The following is a 20,331-nucleotide window of genomic DNA, read 5'->3' on the forward strand; positions in this document are numbered from 1 at the left end:
AGTTTTTTTTAAGAAATTCAGGGTGTGCTCAACCATGCCTGGCCTCAAAGTCCCCTTGTCTGCAGACCCTGCTTTTGTCTCCCCAGTGACGTCTTCCAATTAAATCAGATTGTCTTCAGCTAACCTATTCCCTTCAGTTAAACTAGGCAAGTTGCTAGAATCTTATAGAAAGAAGCTAGCGCAGTCCAGAGCAGTAACTTTTAGTGTTTGACTACCAGTGTTTTATATGGAAGTTTGTTTCAAACTGAGATGTTTGGATATTTTAAATGAGTTTGCTGCAGCATTACCTGCTGAGCAGAAAGTCTGCGTCATAGATATTGTTTTCATTGTTTCACAAGGGTCTAAACATACTTTAAAGAGTGCCTTGGAAGTGGCTGATACTTTTTCTAGAAATGCAGCAATGTTGGTAGTGATAAGTAAATCTGTTAACCAGTTTACTGTGTAATTTAATTTAATCCTGACTTGTGCTCAGGATTAACTGTAACCTGTGGAACTTGTTTAACTTGCTTAGTTATGTAATCTTTGTAAATAGTCTGTTTGTAATATGTAATGCTGGTATTATGTAATGCTGTATCTGCTTACCCTTGGAGCTTTTCTCCCCAGGCCTCCGCTGAAAATGGACATGCATCCAGTCGGACTATCCCGGTCAACAAATGTAAAATAAAAATAAATAAGGAGGTATGCTTGGTTGCACAGCCAAAATTTTTCTGTCGAGTTAAAATTTGGTTATGAATACTCAGCTTGATTCTGATTGTGTTTGATACAGTAGCTTATCAGATACCTAAACACTGTGAAGACAGAGGTAAACTGACACATGGGATGTTGAAAGTATTCCATATTCTCGAGTTTCCCTCCATTGAACAGGATAGTTACCAGTAATAAGCAGAAGTCCCATCTGAACAAATACCAAGGCACCAAAAGGAAATGGGCAGAACATGAACTCTGCCAAAGATAAGAGGGGGTTCCTTTCACAAGAAGGATAACCCTCTTCTAACTTATCACAATGCAGGGCATGACATCCATTCTTTTTCGAGTTCCCCTCTGGTTGTCCCATCTTGCAAGTTCTCAAGAAGGTGATCTGGCTGTCAGTGGTTTCTAACAAATGGGTGCTTAACATCACTGGCAGTGGAAGGAAAATCCCCCTCTGTTTAAGAGGGTTCCCCCTTACCTGCTGGATCAGACTTTGTTCCCTCCTGTACTTAAGCAAATGCTGCACTCAGAAGTCATAGAAATGTCCCTTCTTTGGAGGAATGAAAGGTTTGTACTCCAGAATTTTCCTGGCTCCCAAAAAAGAGCTGTCAAGGAGACCAGTGTTGGACATTTCCTTTCTGAATTTCTTCGCCAAGGTCTCCAAGTTCAAGATAGTGCTTCTTTTGTCAGACCACTGCTTCATGGTAATCCTGGATTTAGGGATGCGTATCACCATATTTCTGTTGCTCATCACTTCAGGAGATATGAGATTTGGTGTGTCTGGTTTGCACCTTCAGTTCTGTGCATTGCACTTTGAGCTGTTTACAGCATCTCCAGTTTTTATTAAATTCCTTGCTCCAGTATTAGCCCACTGTCAGACTTTTGGTATTCAGATCTTTCCTTACGTGGATAACTTGCTGATCTGTGCAGAGTTTGTATTGAGGTGTTAGGAATCACTAGAGAAAGTGTCAACCTTACTTTTCCTTGCTAGGGTTCAAGATGAACCTTTGGAAGTTGTGCCTAACACTCTTGCGAATACTTGTGTTCCTGAGGTTATTAATCTTCAGCAACAAAAGAATGGCCTTTCTTCCTGAAGACAAGGTCCTGTCTTACCAGATGGTGTTTCAGGTATTCTCCACAAGAAATGCCACCTCCGCAAGAGAATTCTTAAAAATTCAAGTACTTATGGGGTCTGTGACTGTCATGATACCACTGGCCCATCTCCACATGAGAAAAATTCAGTGGGAATGTCTGGGAATGTCTGAAATTGTTGTGCCCATCACCTACAATCTCCTGAATCTCAGTTTCCAGAGCTGCCCTTCATCAGATGAGGGTTACAATGGAGGAGAGCACAACTGAATATCAATCCAGAACACTCCACCCCTCCCCCTTCTGGCGCAGCCTGTCCAGACATATTCGTCCAACTTTGCTTGGGGAGCTGTGTCAATGAGAATGAAAGTGCAGGCCACTTGGGGGCCCAAGTAAACAGGAAATTGTTGGCTGTGATCCATGTCTTGAAAGTCCTTCACCAACTATGGACTCTGGGTCTTATTCTTTTAGTTATAGACATTAGTGATGTGGAATCTCAGCAAACAAGGGGGTACAGGGTCATAACCTCTGTACTGGTTGGCAGTGATGCCCTTGGGAGATGGCTTTACAGCATAATCTAACTCTTCACACATAATACAACCTGACAGAGCAAAATGTTATGGCAAACAGTCTAAGCAGACCCATGAGAGTGGCAGCGCAAGGCAATTTCCTGAATGTAGTCCAGGTGTGAGGGGCACCGCAAATCTGTTTGCTTCCATTTGAAACGGACAGCTGGAGAAATTCTGTTTTAGACATCCTTGCAGCCAGGCTTTGAGGGCAGACTTATTCTCATTCTCTTGGATGGTACTTTTCCTGTATTTATTTCTGCCATTTCCAATGATTTACAAGGTATTTCTGGGGTGCCAAAGATTATCATGATGACCTCTATTGGCCAAGGCAAGCTTGTTCTCCCTTCTAATGGCATCGGCCAAGGGCAATTACCACAGACTTCCTCACACTCTTGATTTGCTCACAGTGTTGGGGGGGGGCTGGTGCACCCTCTTTGGAGCATCTACAACTGAGTACTTGTTTCATGAGGATCTGCAACATGTGTTGGAGGAGTCCAGAAACCCTGCTACTAGAAAATCTTGTGTTTACAAATGGATGAGGTTTTCTAAGTGATATCTAAATGGGAACAGAGGGTCCCTTGAGGTTAATGTCCCTCTAGTCTTGACATTTTTATATGACGTGCTTCAGGATGGCCCACCTTAAGCATCCATTAAGGTGCATTTAGCAGTCATCTCTGCTTGAATGCCAGTGAATTCCCCTCTTTTTTCTTTTCTTTTGCTATAACAATTAAAGAAAGGAATATTGCATACGAGACCCTCCCTCACAAGCAAATTCCTCTGTCATGGGATCTCAACTGTGTTATGGAAAAATTGGCCTTACCACCTTTTGAACCAGCTGCACAGACTGATCTGAAATTCTTAATGTGGAAAACTATTTTGCTTATTATTCTGACATCTGCAAGGCAAGTCTTTGAGTTGCAACTCTCTCATGGTAGGGCAGCCTTGCCTGGTTTTTCACATGGATAGGGTTGTGTTATGCACTAACCCCTCTTTCATGCCAACAGTGGTCTCAGAATTCACTGTCAGTCAGTCTATTAACCTCCCTGTGTTCTTCCCAGAGCCCAGAAGTAAAGGAGAGGAAAATACTTCATACCTTGGATGTGCATCAGCAGCTTAGGTACTACCTTGACAGAATGAAACCCTTCAGGAAGGCTGAAAGGCTTTTTGTTTCCTACACTGGGGCAAAGAAGGGTTAGCCTGTCTCTGAACAAACATTTGTTCCCTGGTTGTCCACTGGTATTGTTTTTTGTTATACCCACCATGGCAAGGCAAATCTAGAAAAGATAGACACATTCCACCTGGGCCTTTTCCTCTTCAGTGGCATATTGAAAAGGAATGGACTCAAAGTATTCTAGAGGGAGCAACTTGATGCTCTGTCCATACCTTTGTGAAGCACTACAAGCTGCATGCCTTTTCCAGATCCAGAGCAGGCTTCGCAAGGACCACATTGTAGTGGCTCCTGGACCATTATCCTTTCCTCTTCCAGGATGAGTAAACTTTGGTAATCAACCCGTTTCCCAGTAAGGCAGTGTGTTTGCTGAACATAGTACAGTTGCATAAGTTCTACTTACAGTTGATGTTCACAGAAGACACTGCTTTACTGGTAGTACCCATGCATAATCTTTTTTTTTGTAAGTACATAGTTTGGGATTGTAGTTCCCGTTGAGTTATGTCCAGCAGTCCTTTTTAGTGTGTGTGTGTGTGTGTGTGTATGGTTTTTGTATGGGTGTTTGCAAAGATTATATTTTCATCTTATTTTCCTGTTGCACCCAAGAAAACTGAAAGGGTTCTGTGTGTGGGTCTGAAAGGCAGACCCTGTACTGCCAGGTGATTGGTTCATCAGACCCTCAGGTAGGCAGTAGGTGGAGCTTTGGTTGACTACAAGAGGAAAGGTAACTGGGAGCTACTGCCCATATTACCAGTAAGGCAGTGTGTTGTACAAGCATCTACTGTTACAGGTAAGTCGAACTTGCACTGTTGTACTTTTTAAAATAAGGACATTTAAAAACCAAGTAATGCACTCTTGATGCCAATGTTTAATCAGGCACAGTCAGTAGAATGGAGAAGGTAGGTGATTTGAAGAAATATGCACAGTCTGCAGATAAAGAAGGTGGAAGTTCAGTTCATATCTTTCTAATGTACCAGGTTCATTGCTGTAATTTAAGACTGTAATGTTTAAAATAGTGAACTTGTTTCAAGTTCCCCTTGCTGGCAAGAAGTCTTAAGAATTTTTTACTGCTAATATTTTGCTGCAGAAATGATGTCATTCTTCATTTGTGACCTGTTTTGTGTCACTGTCCACTTGCTGCTGTTTAATAGGTAGGTTTGTGATAGAGTATTCCATGATCAGGAATGCTCATCGTGAACCGAGCCCCCGATTATGTAGTGGAAGCTTCCTGACATCAAAAACACAGATGTTTGCATATCCGTATTGGCTGGCTTAAGTATTTCTGTAATGCAGTGGGGGCATTTGTTGTCTAGTATTCAATTTTGTCTCAAACAAAACAGATTTTAGTGGATGAAAGAATGCTGTTGAAAAACTGTGAATTACTTTTGTTTCTGCATTAAACAAGAAATGTGAGCTGGGTTGCTGTTTCCCACCCAGTCCCACATGCAGCTCTTTATGTATGCTTCTCTCTTTTCAGAATATGTAAGTGAAATACGTTGAAACATTATTGTGCATATTAAATGAGTTTGTAATTTAGTCTGAAGTGGTACATGCTACTGGTCTTTTATCAGGCTTTTGTTTATCAAACCTTTGAACCTTGCTAACCTGAGCAGCATATGATTTATGAGCTGCATGCTATCTGTATGACATTGTAATCCATATTGATAGGGTAGTCCACTCTGTTATGCGAGCAAAAAAAGTATGTACTTCTAACTTGGCCATAATGTGAAGAGTGAAAGAATGAGCTAGTTTCTCATTTTATAACATGTTCTTTTGAGTACTCTATGGTTTTATTATGGTAGTTAAGACCAATATTTTTATTGAATGTACTGCCTGCCATTGGAATATCAGCAGTGTTTAGTATTTGTATGCTAGGAGGATTGTTCAGCCAGTTATTGAAACACACTGAGCATACAGAGTAGCAGCTGCATTATGCAGCCTTTTGAAGGATTTCAAGCATGACAGTTTTTTTTCTGAGTTTATTAATGGATGTAGCAGTTTCTGCTGAGACTTCATCTTCCCTAACTACCGTTATACGATAATGATTCAGCATATTTACTGTAAGTTGTTCCTCAGATTTACTGTAATGGTTGTTGTCAGAATTGCAAAGTGCTGTTTATCAAGTTTCATTCGTGTTTAAACTGTCGTTAAGCTTTTATGTTTTGCATCCCTTATTTTGTGTGTCGCCTTTCTGTCTGTTAGACTTTTAGAAATAATTCAAAAGACTGTGTATATAATCAGAAATCAAAATAGCATCACAGTGCTAATTCGCAGATCTCTAGTGTGACTTCACTTTAGTCATAAGACTGCAACAGTTACTGATAGCTCTTGCTTCCATAACAGTTGGTGCAGTAGCTTCATGTATGCTTTTTGATGAGGACAATTAATCTGACATCATGCTTCTAAAAAGTAGAACATGTATTAAGTGATTAATTGTTCTTAGTAAGGAAGAAAACACATTAGGAAAGAAACCCTTGATGGACATCAGATGAATTTGATTGACAGTAATGTAGACTAACAAAGATGTTTTGCAAGACAAATCTGTGCTTTTAAGTACCTGAAGCATATTTCTTAAAATGTGTTTGCACATTTAGGAGAGCTATTTGTAGAAACATATCATAAATATAATAATGCATCATGTTTGCATGTTTGACAGTCGATTTTAGTATCTCACAGGGTTTTGTAGGTAGCATTTCCATCTTAGTGATATAGTTCTGTATTTATTCTTTCTGGGAAAACTGCTAGTTCCTAAGAATTTGTTATATCAGACTGAGGGAATTCTTATAAAATGGTTGGATTCCCAAAATAGTAGATTTTGATATCTGAGTTTTGTGTGTCCAGAACATTCACTAATTTACTAAAATAATGCATTGGTATCTCTTTGGAATTGGCAGGGCAGGAATGTAACTGCAGCCAGTGCATCTGCTAAGGGGGGTACATCAGTAGACTGGACCCATTTAAGGGTCACAGTGAACATTACAACCATGCCTGTAAGAATGTTTGCTCATCTTCAGAACATGTCAGGGTGAAACCACCTTCTCCTTTCCTGTTTGTAAATGGCTAAAATCAGTATCTTGTCCTTAATGAAAATTACATCCTAACCTTTTTACTGTTTAGTAAACTGCAGACTGGTCCATGAAACAGTTTTATTATATTTTATTATTGTTTTGTGGGAGTGGATTTTTGAAAATGCCAAGCTTACAATTCAGATGGCCAAAAATTAAGTCTTGCCTTCTGAATTGTGTGTTTTTGTAATGCATTCAAACTTTATTTTATTTCTAATTTTATACCAATGGATGTAATAGAAGCAGTAGTATACCTCTTTGATGGAGCCTGTGGATTAAATTCAGTGTTGTAGTATTGCTATGGCGAGCCCATAGTAGTTGAAGAGACATTATCATTTGCAGGAACTTCACAGGCAGTTGTGTATTATTTTGTAATTTTATTATTCGTAGTAATCAACTGTTTTGTAATGTTGAGCAGGTTAGTACAGCTTGATTGCCCCTGAAAAAGAGACATTTGAGTCTAGTGGGTTTGTCAGGTTTACAAATTAGCCAAAAGAAACAGCATAGAACATGTCATCTTATATTGTACAACATACACCACTTGAATGAAAATTGAGCAATATTAAATATATTGATCAGATATTGATTAGATAATGTAAGGAGAAAATTAAAAGTTCTCATGTTAACTTTTTAAAATAATAAGTTTAGAAGCACATTCTGCAAACACGGCAGTAAGAATAATTCATCTTTCCTATCTGATTTTTTTAACACATCACCTATCTTATGTTTGTTGAATTTTCAAATTGTTTAGAACAGCATGTTATCCCATGTTCCAGCTGAAGTCCTTTCACGTGTAACTGAATGAAAATAATTATTTGATCTGTCTAGTTCCAGTCTTATGTTGGTCACATCCACTGGGCTTCCCATGCATATATATTGTGTGGGTTCATGTGTAAGTCATACTCTTAGGTGTACTGCAATTACTCATCTCACACTTGCTCTGAACAGCAAGTGCCCTAATTTTTTCTAGCCACATCCTACTTAATTATGTAGCCCTCCCTCTACCTGATTTTTCATAGCTATATAGCCATACTGGAGACATAATTATAACCCTAATACATCTACCCAGTCCCTAACCCTAATCAGAGTCCTCCGTTTCATAGCCCGAACCCTAAAACTCCACTCCCCTCACTAAGCCTAAAATCCCAGGTTACTCACTAAAAAATAAGGCTCCGATTGCTCCCTAAACCTAAAACTCCACTACACCACCCTAACTTTAAATCTCCCTACCATTCCCTAAACCTCCCCTCACCTCCCACTTTCTGAAAACATAAATTACACTACCACACCCCCTCCTCCCCATAGCTTGCACACTTATCTTGCTTGAACTCTAATAATGTGTTTGGGCAAGGTGCAGTAGCACCCATCTCTCTGTACAGCTGCCACACCATGCCCAGACTGATTGAGTTCAAGTGCAAGCAGCAGTCCATGCGAGCTATTAAACACTGGAGTCCATGGCTATGAGTCAGTGGCCTTTGAGCACCAGGGACTTGGGTACTTGGCTGTCGCATACACTTTCAGTTCACCAGTAGCAGAGAACGGATAAAACTGAAAAGATTTGGAAGTAGCTTTGTGCAAAACAAGACTACTACATTTAAAATACTGCAAACAAAAATTGTATGGTGAAAGTAAGAAAGTTCTTGCAACTCCTACTTAACAATGAATTCTACAGTCCCTATTTCGCTTGCTAAAGGGACTTAGCCATAATGGCTGTCTTAAGTTAAACGCATCTGAAATATGTGCAGTAAAATGCATCATGATCAGTAGAAATTTCCCAACTTAGTTTGTGATTAAAGCAGGAAGTGCTAACTGCATTACAGAATATTGACATTCCTTCACATACCATTGTAGTAATCAGTCTGTATTGTTTTTGTCTCCAGGACTGAGTTACTTCATCATCCCACCTACCTGGTCCACAAATGAAAAATATCCTCATGCATTTAAGAAGAGAAACTGGTCTTTGTCTCTCTCCATCTGTTGTTTATGCCAGCCAGTATTGGGACCAACAAAGCAGTCATCCTAACAGTTTAGCTGTGGCTACCTTCAGCATAATAGTCTACTCTGTCTAGTACTTACTTTTACAAGTTTGAAAAGACAGCTCTCTCATGTATTACATACCAAGAATATCAACCTGACCCTAGAGCCCCACTGCTGATCTCCACATTTGTACTTCCCATCTCATCTGGTGCTCACGGGCAATGAATATTTTCTCAGAAGGAATGAAAAGGGTTGGGGTGACGAAGACCTTGTTTGACAGGTTGTGACTTTAAGAGTGAGGCAACATTGAGTAGCAACGTAGAACACCCTTCAAAATGTTATGGTAGTCAGTAAATTTACAGTAGCTCTTCTGTATGCAAGTTGTAATCAGTAAAACAAGCTGTCAGTTGTTTGATTCTTACTGAATTGACCTTTTCTATAGAGATCCCTTTTTTTTCCTAATGATTTAAGCTTTTAACATTTTCAGGACAAGACCCTTGGATAATTGAATATGTACCTTTAGTAGTGTGTACTTTTGTTTTAAGTGAAATGGAGTAGTTTCATCTTAAATATGACCATACCATCTTTTAATTGCCAGAAGTTTATTTTTCTGTATTTACTATGACCAACATTTTTTGAAAACTGTTTGCCCTATTGTATCATACGTAATGCCAGTGTGATTTTGCTATTCACTGAGTTTGTTCATAGCAAGTCATTTATGGATATTTGTTGTGAACTAAATGACAGAACAAAACAGCCTAATAGCTGTGTATATACACACACACACACACACACACACACACACTTTTGACCCTTATCTGTTAGAACTACGTCTTTAAAACATTCTGATTTTCTTTTTAATGTAGCAAAATTATTAGGAAAACATACCACGACAGGCAGCTGTAGACAGTTTGTGTTATGAGGTATAAAGGCATGCAGATTCCTTCACCTTCTTATGTGCCAATAATGAGGGACCCCGCATATGTATATTGTCAGAAAATTTGGCTTTTACAAAGAAATTAGTATTTTTTAGCTCTAATGAAATGCTGACTTAATGCAGATTAAGTTCTTAATGTATTGCTTTTCCCACCCAGAACAGATTTCTTGTACCCATCCTTTACATAAACCCAGTATTACTGACCATTGCAAGCTCACACTTTAAGGTCTGTGCAATCTGACATTTGTTGCATACATATGTGAGGCAGTATCTCTTTTTACGGCTTGACATCCTAGCTATATGCACATCCATTGCCTTTTTCCTCATCTCATTCCTGCTGGTATTCCTACTGGTTTCAGACTCCACTTTAGAGATTTTGTTCAGCAAGGTGTCTCAGATGATCAGTTATTTCTTTTTCATTTCAGTGATCATTAAGATCCCCTCTTTCTACTGCCCCATACAGCCCATTCATTTTTTCCAGGAGGCAAGAACAGGATAGTGGAGAGGAGCAGTCACCTGCCTGAGACCAGGGAGTTTTGTGCCTTCAACACCTTGCCCTAGAGCTGGATCTTGTTCAAATGGAGCCCTAGGCAGAGTAATGGATCAGGACACACACACACACGCACGCACGCACGCACACGCACACGCACACGCACACGCACACACACACACTCACACAGACACTCACTCTGCAGGTATTCCATTGTCCCATTACTTGGCTATTTCTCCCCAGTTACCGCAAACTCTGTTCAAACCTGTAAGTGAGCATAGCATTTTCTTCTTTACTTCTACAAGGATTACAGATATTTGGATTTAATTTGAAACTTTTATAGCACAAAACACTGATAGACATTTGCCAAACAAAACATTGCAGTCTGACAATGAAAACAGACTTAGCATTGTTAACTTTTCTGCTCTTGAAACTCAGCCATTGAAATGGCATTGAAGTCTGCATTCAAAAAAGATGCATCTGGCCAGTGGCAGATAACTTTACCTCTGGGCTATTTTCGCACCATTGGCCCCTTACACATTTTTAAGATCATGCAGACACGCATGTGTTCTTTGATTCCTGATTGTATTAAATTATATTCTTTGTATACACCAGTTGTTAGAGTGTTTTAAATTTGTAGTTGAATATTTTTCCAGAAAGCAATGGAACAAAACATATCCAATAATGACAATACTACCCATTTCAAAGCATTTTAACCATAATAGGCCACTCAATATCAGTCAATATGCACATTCTCTGCAGAAGTAAAAGTCATCTGAATGATTCCACACTAAGCAGATTTGTAACTACTGAAGAGGCTGCTGCTAGCAAACAACTTTGTTTCAGTCTTACATATATAAATTCAGTGCCTGCTGCCTTTGAAAAATAAGTTGCCTAGGTTACATTTAAAAAAATGGCAATTTTGCAGTATGAAAACCACAAATAACAAGTATTCAGACTTGGTAAAAAACAAAGGCAAAGAGCCAGACACCACTTTACTGTGAGCGCTATCGGACGCAAAATATGCGACCTTCCTCAGACAACATAAAACACCAATCCAATAAAAATTTTTCATTTAAATAACCAGTAAAATCATGTCATCATTTTCAATTAATGAGAAAGCCAGATTTAAAGGTATAAGCACAGGCTAATATATACATTTATAAAAGACATATGTATATGTGGAACATATAAAATAAATTTATATAAGACATATAAATTTAAATAGTACTTGACTTATAAAAATACATACATATATATATATATATATATATATATATATATATATATATATATAAAAACATATAATATATACTCCCAGATATATAAAAATAAACATTATGCATATATACAATACATCAGTTAACGTCTTTCTAAAGATTTCAATCTAAGCAAGCATTTCAGGGAACATGACTCATTCAGGCCTGGAAATATATAGGCATTGGTCAAAACTTGCTACCAAAGTTCTCTCAATTCTAGATTTAAATGCCAAGGGCCCCTCTAACATTCTCTTTCATTTACTCAAAAAGGAGAAAGGAGTGATTATTAAATTCAATTATATACTTGGCTAATGCATTATTGCAATCTTTTATTAATACTGTATTAGTGCTCATATATTCGTTGTCTCAGATGACGTTCGGTTTTACCAATATAAAACCGTGGGCACTGTTGACATTCGGCAACATATATCACACCAACACTGTTGCAGTTAAACCTACCATTAATAAAGTAAGTATGATTACCCACTAAAAACTTATTGGAAGTCTTAATGTATTTGCAATATTTGCAAGAGCCACACTTAAGCATACCCCCAGATCTAACATTAAACTGGGTCTTCTCAACAAGATTTTTTAAGTTAACCCCACATTTATAAACCACTTTCAGGGTTTCAGACAATTTGTTCCTAAGTTGAGGATCATCAATTATGACTGCCCAGTTCTTATAAAGGATATCTCTAACAAAATTAGTATCCATTGAAAAAGGGGTGCTAAATATTAGAGAAAAATCAAACCCACTTATATTATCTCTGGACATAATTTCATGTATACACTCGGGCAGTCCATCTTGTAGAAGAGAACCTTTGTGTAATATAGGTTTAAACCACCCAGATTCACGTTTAAGTATAATTTAATTGGCCAAATCATCAATCAAACGTGATGGGTAACCTTGGGCCAAAAACGTATCTTTAAGTGTTTGACATTCAACTAAAAATTCATGATGTAAGCTAGTTATACAGGCCGCTCTTACAAGCTGTCCCTTGACCACCTAACGATTTTGGTGGTATGGGTGGGAGTTGCGAAAATGTAAGACAGTTGGAGTAGGTTGGTTTTCGGAAAATTTTAGCTGTGTAACAATTGATAACTCTATCTTTACTTAACAGTACATGAAGAAAGGCAGTAGATTCCGATTTAAACTAAAATGTAAAGTTCAAAAAGGTAGTTAACCCTGTTATAGCATGAAAAAACTCAACAAGATTATTCTCATCACCATTAAACAATACAAAAATGTCATCCAAATAATGCGTATACCAAACCACAAACTGTTTAAATGTGTCATGGCAAAACAGAAACTCATTTTCCCAATAGGCCATGACACAGTTAGCAGAGCTCCCACCACATGGGGACCCCATGGCAATGCCTGATTTTTGAAGATATATGTCACTACCAAACAAAATAAAATTATTATTTATTAAAATGTTTAGTAAATATTCAGTCAAATTTCAATAAAATTAATTTCATCACCCACAATTCCTAATTTTTGTAAAAAAATCACGGACCCAAGACGCACCTAAAGTTTGTGGAATCACAGTATACAAATCACAGACGTCAGTAGTTAAAAATTATATACACCATGATATTCAAGACTATTAATAGTCTTTAAAAAGTCCCAAGAATCACAGCAAATTTGCGGTTGTCCATTTAAATACTTTTTAAATTTCGTATTGACTAACTTAGCACATCCGTAGGTGATACTGTTACGACCATCAACAATTGGTCAAAATGGTGGGTTAAACAAGTCCTTATGTAATTTGGGTAATCCCAAAATAGTGGGTGTAACAGGGGTAGATACAGAAATAAAATTATAGGTATCTATAACCACCATACCATCTATAAACCGGTCATTCAATAGCCCCCTAATGCGTTGATATGCTACATGTAATTGATTAATGGATGCTTTCACATAGCTCTCCGTATTTAATATACTTAATATCTTATTATTATAATCATCATCATTTAAAAGCACCATCCCTCCGCCTTTGTCAGGTTTTAAAATTTTAACATTCAAAGTTTGCATAACTTCAGCGCATCAAGTTCTGCTTTAGACACATTAGCTGCTAAACTGCCTCTATATCTAAAACTTCTATCATGCAAATTCCTGAAATCTATTTCACAAAGTTTCTCAAATAAAAACAGTGAAGTCTGTAAAGGTGGATTAAACAGACTAGAAACTCTGCAGTCAACATTCAGGCTAGAAACATTCCCCAGTAAACAATTCAGGTTAAGCTTCCGTGCATAAAGCTTCAGATCAAGCTAAGTATCAGCTAAATTAAATAGCATTTCTTTCAAATTCTATAGCACAAACAGTGATAATCATTTGCTAAACAAAACAGTTGTACATTGAAAATAGGCATAGCATGTGAGTAGCAGTAAACTTCTCATCCCTTGAAGCTCACAGTTGTTTTGAAAATGCACTGACACTTAATCTGTTGAAAATACACTTTGAGTGCTGTAATAGTTGATGTAGAGGATTCAGGCTGTTATATCCTGTAACTAAGTTACAGGGTTTGAGCCAGATCCAATTAACTAACCTGCCTGCCCTAAGTAGGGCATTCATACACACACACACACACACACACACACACACACACACACACACACACACACACACACACACTCACACTCACACTCTCACTCACTCCTTTAATTCCTTCCCATTCTGAAGGAAGTCAAGTTTGTTTACTTACCTTAATCCTAAATTACGATGAAGGCATGGCATAAATGCATCCTTACAGGGATGTTTGTTATGTTTAAATTCCTTGCACATTCGCAGAAAAGAAGCAACAGTGGGAGGTGTGTGCAGGGACACACAGATAAAGGGCCTTTGTTTTCTTAAAGAATAATGAAATCCCTTGAAGAATTTTTTTTTTTATATATTAAAAACTAAATGTTGAATGAATCCTCGCAGTGAGTAGACCCTAGGCAGTTGCCTAGGTCACCTAGTGCTGGATCCAGCTCTGGCCCTAACCCTTCTGCTCATGCATGTAAACCACCTCAGTGTTCAACTTGCAGTGAGCCTCAGTGATGACATTTAAGTATGTTCTGTGGACAATGTAACCTCTCAAGACTGTTCAGCCCCCCATAGTTAGCTGTCCCACTGCATCTCATTTTTCCACTGGGGTTTCTGCCATGAGAACAAGTGCATCGACATGTACCCCCCCCCCCCTCCACATACACACCTCTTGCCAGCTCCAGTAATTGCCTAAACTGCTGTTCAAACTCTGGTAATATGGGTCATAGTAAGGGCTTCATTGCTACATGGCAGCAGGCCTAGCTGTCTGTAATGATTTTTGACTCATTGTTTCACTGCCTCATTGCTAGTGTGTTTTCAAACTTGAAATTCTTAACCCTTACATGGTCCATAAAATCTCTTTATAAACTCAGACTCCATCAAAGAGTGACCCTCAGAATTTCTGAACCCTGCAAGTCTATTGTTTAGTCTGTCAGTACTAGCTGTTTAAAAGAAGGAAGGGTATCAACAGCTTATTTAGAGACTGCAGTGGTCTCTGTATAAAAGATGTACTTTGCTGTCATCGGTCATCACTGTCTTGCTGTCCTGTTTCTTTCTCAGAACAAAACAAAAAAATGTAGAGAAATGTTTAAGTGCTTAGATACGTCATTAATAATAGTAATCTCGTATCTAGCACAACACCATTTTTAGACCTGGCTATGGCAGAGACATAGCTCTGCATGATATCATTGATTTTTAACCTTAGAACAATTCACATGCGTGTAGTCAGATCACTACTGTTAGGTCCTTTTTACAGCAGGACCAGGCAATGTGTTAATGCTGTCTGTTTTTCTGGGTGCTTTGCAAAGTATTCACAGTCTACATAGACTAAACAATTACACTATTGACTGGTATTGCTGTTTGATATGGTCAGCCATCACTGCCTTCTGGAACCTCTAGCTTCATGTGGGCTTACTCTCAGTGCAGTGAAGATGGCTTGCTAGCTACCCTGAAGGTATAGTGCAGTCCAACAGATGAGGTTAAGCATTTTCTTTTTACTAGTGAGCTTTGGCATCCCACAGAGATCAGCACTTGCCTCTTAATTTTCACATCATTTGTTAGTTGGGAAGAGAAGAATTGTGCTGATGCTACATTGGTACATTATCCTCCATCTTCCTTGCAAGTTGTACTGTATTTGTACTTGGCTCGAAACTGCAAAGACCATTCAGTTCTGTGCAGTTTGGATTAAGGTCATTTGTTGCTCAGCATTAAGAAAGCCCAAGACCTGCTTTTACCGGTAAGGATGCCAAGAATTAGAGTAATGATTTCTGCTATTTTCAGTGCACAAAACCTTTCCTTGTGTTTTTAATTGTACCATTCGTGTGAAATGTCCAGCATTCAGTATCCTGCTCCTAACAGGGAGTTCTTCCCAGCCCATCTTTGTCATAAGGCTGTGTCAATTTAACCTACATGAACCCAGCCTACCCCTGTTAACATACCCCTTATTAGACCGTGAACAGCTTCACTTGGGATTAGAATCAGAAAGGAAACACTAACCCAAGGCACGGAGAATACACAGTAAGGTTGCAGGGAACACACCCTAACAAGATGAAGGAGCTGTCAGGGAGCATTATGTTGGTACTTACATTTTTGGTTTTATATGCACAAACTGCGTTCATTGGACTTTGTACATTTTCTGGTTTTGTGGACTGAATATGTATGCACCCCTCAGGCACTAGACTTTTTTGTTAGGAAAACAAAATCTAAGGCTGAACATTCATAATTCACAGGGTTACAAGAGTCACAAACTGTGATAACCACATCGCCACAACAGTCAGGAAATCCTTCTATGTGGCACACCTCATCACTAAGGGCTTTTCATCCAGAAAAAAGGAGGTCATTGTCCCACTGTACTCATCCCTCATTAGACCCATTATAGAATACAATGCCCCGTTTGGTATGTACCTCTTAAGACATCTGCAACAACTGGAAAGGCCACAGAAATGTCTCACTAAAAGAATCACAGGCCTAAAGCAGATGCCCTACGCTGACCGCCTTAAAAAACTCCAGCTATACTCTGTCACATATCGTCTACTCAGAGGCGATCTTTGCTTAAAATACAAGGCCATGTCAAACCCAGAGCTGTTGGACATGCTACACTTAAAGAAATCCCAATCCCTCAGAGCCACACGATCCAGGGATCTAAACCTTGTCATCACAATAAACAAAACATGCTGGAGGGATAGGTTCCTGACCCAGAGACTCCCCAGACTCTGGAATAGATTGCCCATACATGTCAAGCAGAGTGCCTCTTTGGTCCTCTTCAAAAGGAACCTTGACAATTGGATGGGAGAAAGGAAATTCACCCCGGGGATCATGTCAGTCGCCCTGCTAGACAGGGGTCCAGGGAAGTAAATAGTGTGGGAAGAAATAGCCAGGGAATTGTTATGGCTAGGCTTGTATAGGCCCTAGGGCTAATAGCCTAGTACCAACCTATGAACCTAAGACTTGGTAGGTACTGTGACTAAACAGTTGTTAAGCAATTTATTTTTTGGTCATCTGTTTGCCCCTGTTCCATAGGGTTATCAACTGTCCCACATTACGTGCGACATTCCCTCTCCTTGCAAGTGTGCCCTGCCAAAAATATGAAAATGGCAAATGTCCTGATATTTTGGAGAATAAAAACTGTTTATGGTTCATTGAATAGTTGCATAAAATAATTATTTTGTATCTGGTATACCTTCAGATTATACAGAACAGAAGCACCTTTAATTCTACAAGAGTGAGTTTTATTTTCTCAAAAAAAAGAGCTATCCAGTCCTTTGCACTGGTTGTGGGTATAATTTGTCCTGAAAAATGTTATGTTTCCATAAAGGTTCCCCATTTTTGGCACTTGACAAGGTGGCAGCTCTACAGTTCCAAGATTCAGCATCCAGCTTTAAGAAACTAATGCATTCCTTCTCTCCGTTATACTGCTGCACAAATTCTTGTCACCATTCATTCCCTTTGAACCCTAGTGATTGCAGTCTTTAGCAGACTGCCTTTGACTAGTGTCACTTGGGAGTGGAATCAGTAAGGAAACTCTGCTCTTATTCTGTATTCTCAGTGCCTTTGCTTGCCTGTTGCTGATGCAGTTGAGTATTATGGTACTGTGTGAGGCTGTTTAGTGTGCAGTTGTGTCACTGCCTTGAGATAAATATTTTTTGTGCGTACTAACTTGTGTATTCAATACTGGAATCATCGCATCTAAAGTGAGAATGTCTTTGATATGTATTTAGATCCAAGCTGTTATGAATCAGACTGAAATCTAGGTGGTTTGAGCTAATTGCATGGTATTCTGCTACTGCTTCTGATTCATGTGTTTTGGAGTTTTATTTATAACATTGTCATTAGCATAAATCCTTGAGGAGCTCTTTTTTAAGATAGCTGTTAAGTATACAGTGGTAATACTCTTGAATATTCTGGGAGATTTACCAGCAACTGGTTTCTGTATGCAACAAATAATTACCAGATATTAGAAATGCTGTAGTTTGTCTTTCTTGCCAACAAGACCAGACATTGCGTTAATGCTGTCTGATGTTCTAGGTGCTTTACAAAGTATTAACATTCTCCTTAGACTGAACAGTTACCACTATTTAGTAGAACTGTTATAATTGTTTTCAAGCTGACAGGACCCTGTTTCTTTATAAATGTACTTACTGCATGCCTGGTGGGTACAAACTGTGAAAAGAAAAATAGATCTTTGTATGAAGAGGTCTGACCAACTGTGGAAAGAAAAATATATCTTGTATGAGGAGGTCTGACCTCTTAACTAGAATCAAAACTGCAGACCTTCAGTCATCCCTGAATATAAAACTTTCTTATGCAGCCATACCCTCCCCTTGAGTGATAATGTTGTCAGTTAGCTTACTCTGTTGATGTCTTTCACTGCTTCATAATGCTTTTCGCAGTTTTGTGAGATGCCACAGTCACTGGAAGAGTTGCTGGATAGAGATCTCAAGAAAAAGCTATGCTCACAGACAGCAGCTGCCTGCTGTTTCCAACCTCATAATGCGATTAGCATATTCACTTAAGTAAATGCTGCAGGTAGGGCAGCAGGAATCAGCAAAGCTCTCTGCTGTCAGCCTTGATTGATCCACCTTAGTGATTTCATTGAGGATTCTAAGGAATCTTTCCTTGACACCCCTCGATGAATCTTTCTCAGTATGGTAGTTAAGGGAAAGCTAGAGACCATCTGGAAATAGGACAAAACCTTCACAGTGCTAGTGTAAAATTCCTGACTGTAAAATGCCTTTTTCCAAGGGCACAGAAGAAGAGTCCGGGTCGGTTGTTTTTCATTCTTGGTCACCTTTGACCATAAAGCTTTGTCTTGCTGGCCTCTGTCATGACTCATTCATTTCCCCTGGTAAGAGTCCTATGGGCCATTCAGTCCCTGGGCACAAGATCCTAGCACTCCAGAAATGGTGACATTATTCTGAGAAGGATCTGGGTTTTTTCCTCTTGAGCCTGTACTGCCCACACATGCTTATGAGAATCCAGGGTGTTGGTGTGCATTGCGTCTTTGCAGTGTATGCTCTACTTTTACATGATATGACATGATCAGTTGGCCCACCCCCCTTGTCGATAAGCAACTCCACATAATCCCCTGAAGGGAGGTGTACAGGCTTAATCTTTGTCATTCCCCCCCACTAATCAAACACTGGTCACCTTCGTTGCAGTCAGGGTGTTCTCCCTAAAAACTATTGGAGCTGGCTATTATGGTTAGTTGCCAACAGCTGCAAAGGACTCTGATATCTGGAAAGAACCAACAAGGCCATTTGAGCTCTAGAATTAATGCTTACCCAATGTCAAGAATAATAAACAAGCATGATACCATGGTTCTTCTTTAGGTGGATAGTAGTCAGATTCCTGACATCTTATCAGACTATCCAGCTATGGAGGTGATTGTGAGACTATTATCCCTCCACTTGCCTGCATCACTGACTATCACATGAGATAAATGGAATCGGACAGTACTATCCAGAGCCTGTAATATTCTCTTTCACATCCACCCCCTGTCCCACACTCTTCCATTTCCTGACATCCAACTCTGTCCAAAGAGTGAAGCAAGAAAAAAGGTGTTAAACATCAACAAAGAGCCATCCAGGACAGTCTGACCAGCCATCCAAGACAGTCTGACCAGACCAGAAATCATCTGGTTTGAGTTTAAATAACTTTGTCAGCCATATAGACTTCCAAGATGGTCATGATACAGTCCATCATTTCTTACCTTTCAGAAGGAGGCTGATTGTGTTGTTTTAACCTCCAAGATACTAAACATCATATGAAAATTGCCAAAGAATCCAGGAGGTTTCTGCCCTTCCAGGTAGGGGTTAATCATTACCAGTTCAGATCTCTGCTGTTTGTTATTACTTCAGACCCAGACACTCTACCAAATTTATGATCATAGTTGAACAAGCTGTAGGCTTTATTTGGATAACAAGCTGCATCTCATAAGACTGTTCTGGATCTTCCAGTCTTTGTGCATCATGGTAAATAAAGTAAAATCCTTGTCTGAACCCTTGCAGACACTATATTTGAGGCACCTCAGACTTTGTCTTGCAGGGCACACGTGCTTAACAGGATTCTTCATCTTCTTTTTCCAATGTTTCATTTACTTCAGTCTCAACCAGTCATGGCACTGATTGTGATGGAAACTAAAATTTATATGGTCCTTCATGCCCCAAGTCATATGAGGATCATTCTGTGAACTTAATACACAGTGGTATCAGTTACCAGATCCCATGACTTTGCAGATACAGAAATCTCCAGACCATGGGTGGAGGAGTCACTTGCAGTGCTGAAAGCTGTGAATTTTACTGTGAGCAGCTGTTGGCATCCTTTTAGTGTCTGTCATCACTGACATCCCTGCCATAGCATGGCGGGTGGGGGTGGTGCCTGGTCATATCACTTCAAGGTGCATGGTCACAGATAGAGGCCAGTCTGTATATCAGTGTACTGGAAATGAAGGGAGACCTCACCTGGCAGACATTTCAGTACTTCCTTCCCTAGGGTGCATTTGCCATCCACACTAACAGCATGGCAGTGATGTGGTTCAAAAACAATCGGGAAGGAACTCA

The 20,331-nt window shown here is 39.2% G+C and overlaps 1 protein-coding gene across 1 annotated transcript in view; it reads left to right on the forward strand.

Moving 5' to 3' along the window:
• Positions 1-226: 226 nt before the first annotated feature.
• Positions 227-20,331, forward strand: part of LOC122790620 (protein GPR107-like) — a 377,399-nt gene continuing 357,294 nt past the window's right edge. Inside the window, exon 1 of the mRNA XM_044058145.1 lies at positions 227-416. Within this exon, the coding sequence (XP_043914080.1) occupies positions 227-416 (190 nt within the window). The remainder of the gene's footprint in view (positions 417-20,331) is intronic.

Source organism: Protopterus annectens, chromosome 16.part0, assembly GCF_019279795.1.
Source record: "Protopterus annectens isolate FY-2018-M chromosome 16.part0, PAN1.0, whole genome shotgun sequence".
Classification (NCBI taxonomy): domain Eukaryota; kingdom Metazoa; phylum Chordata; order Ceratodontiformes; family Protopteridae; genus Protopterus; species Protopterus annectens.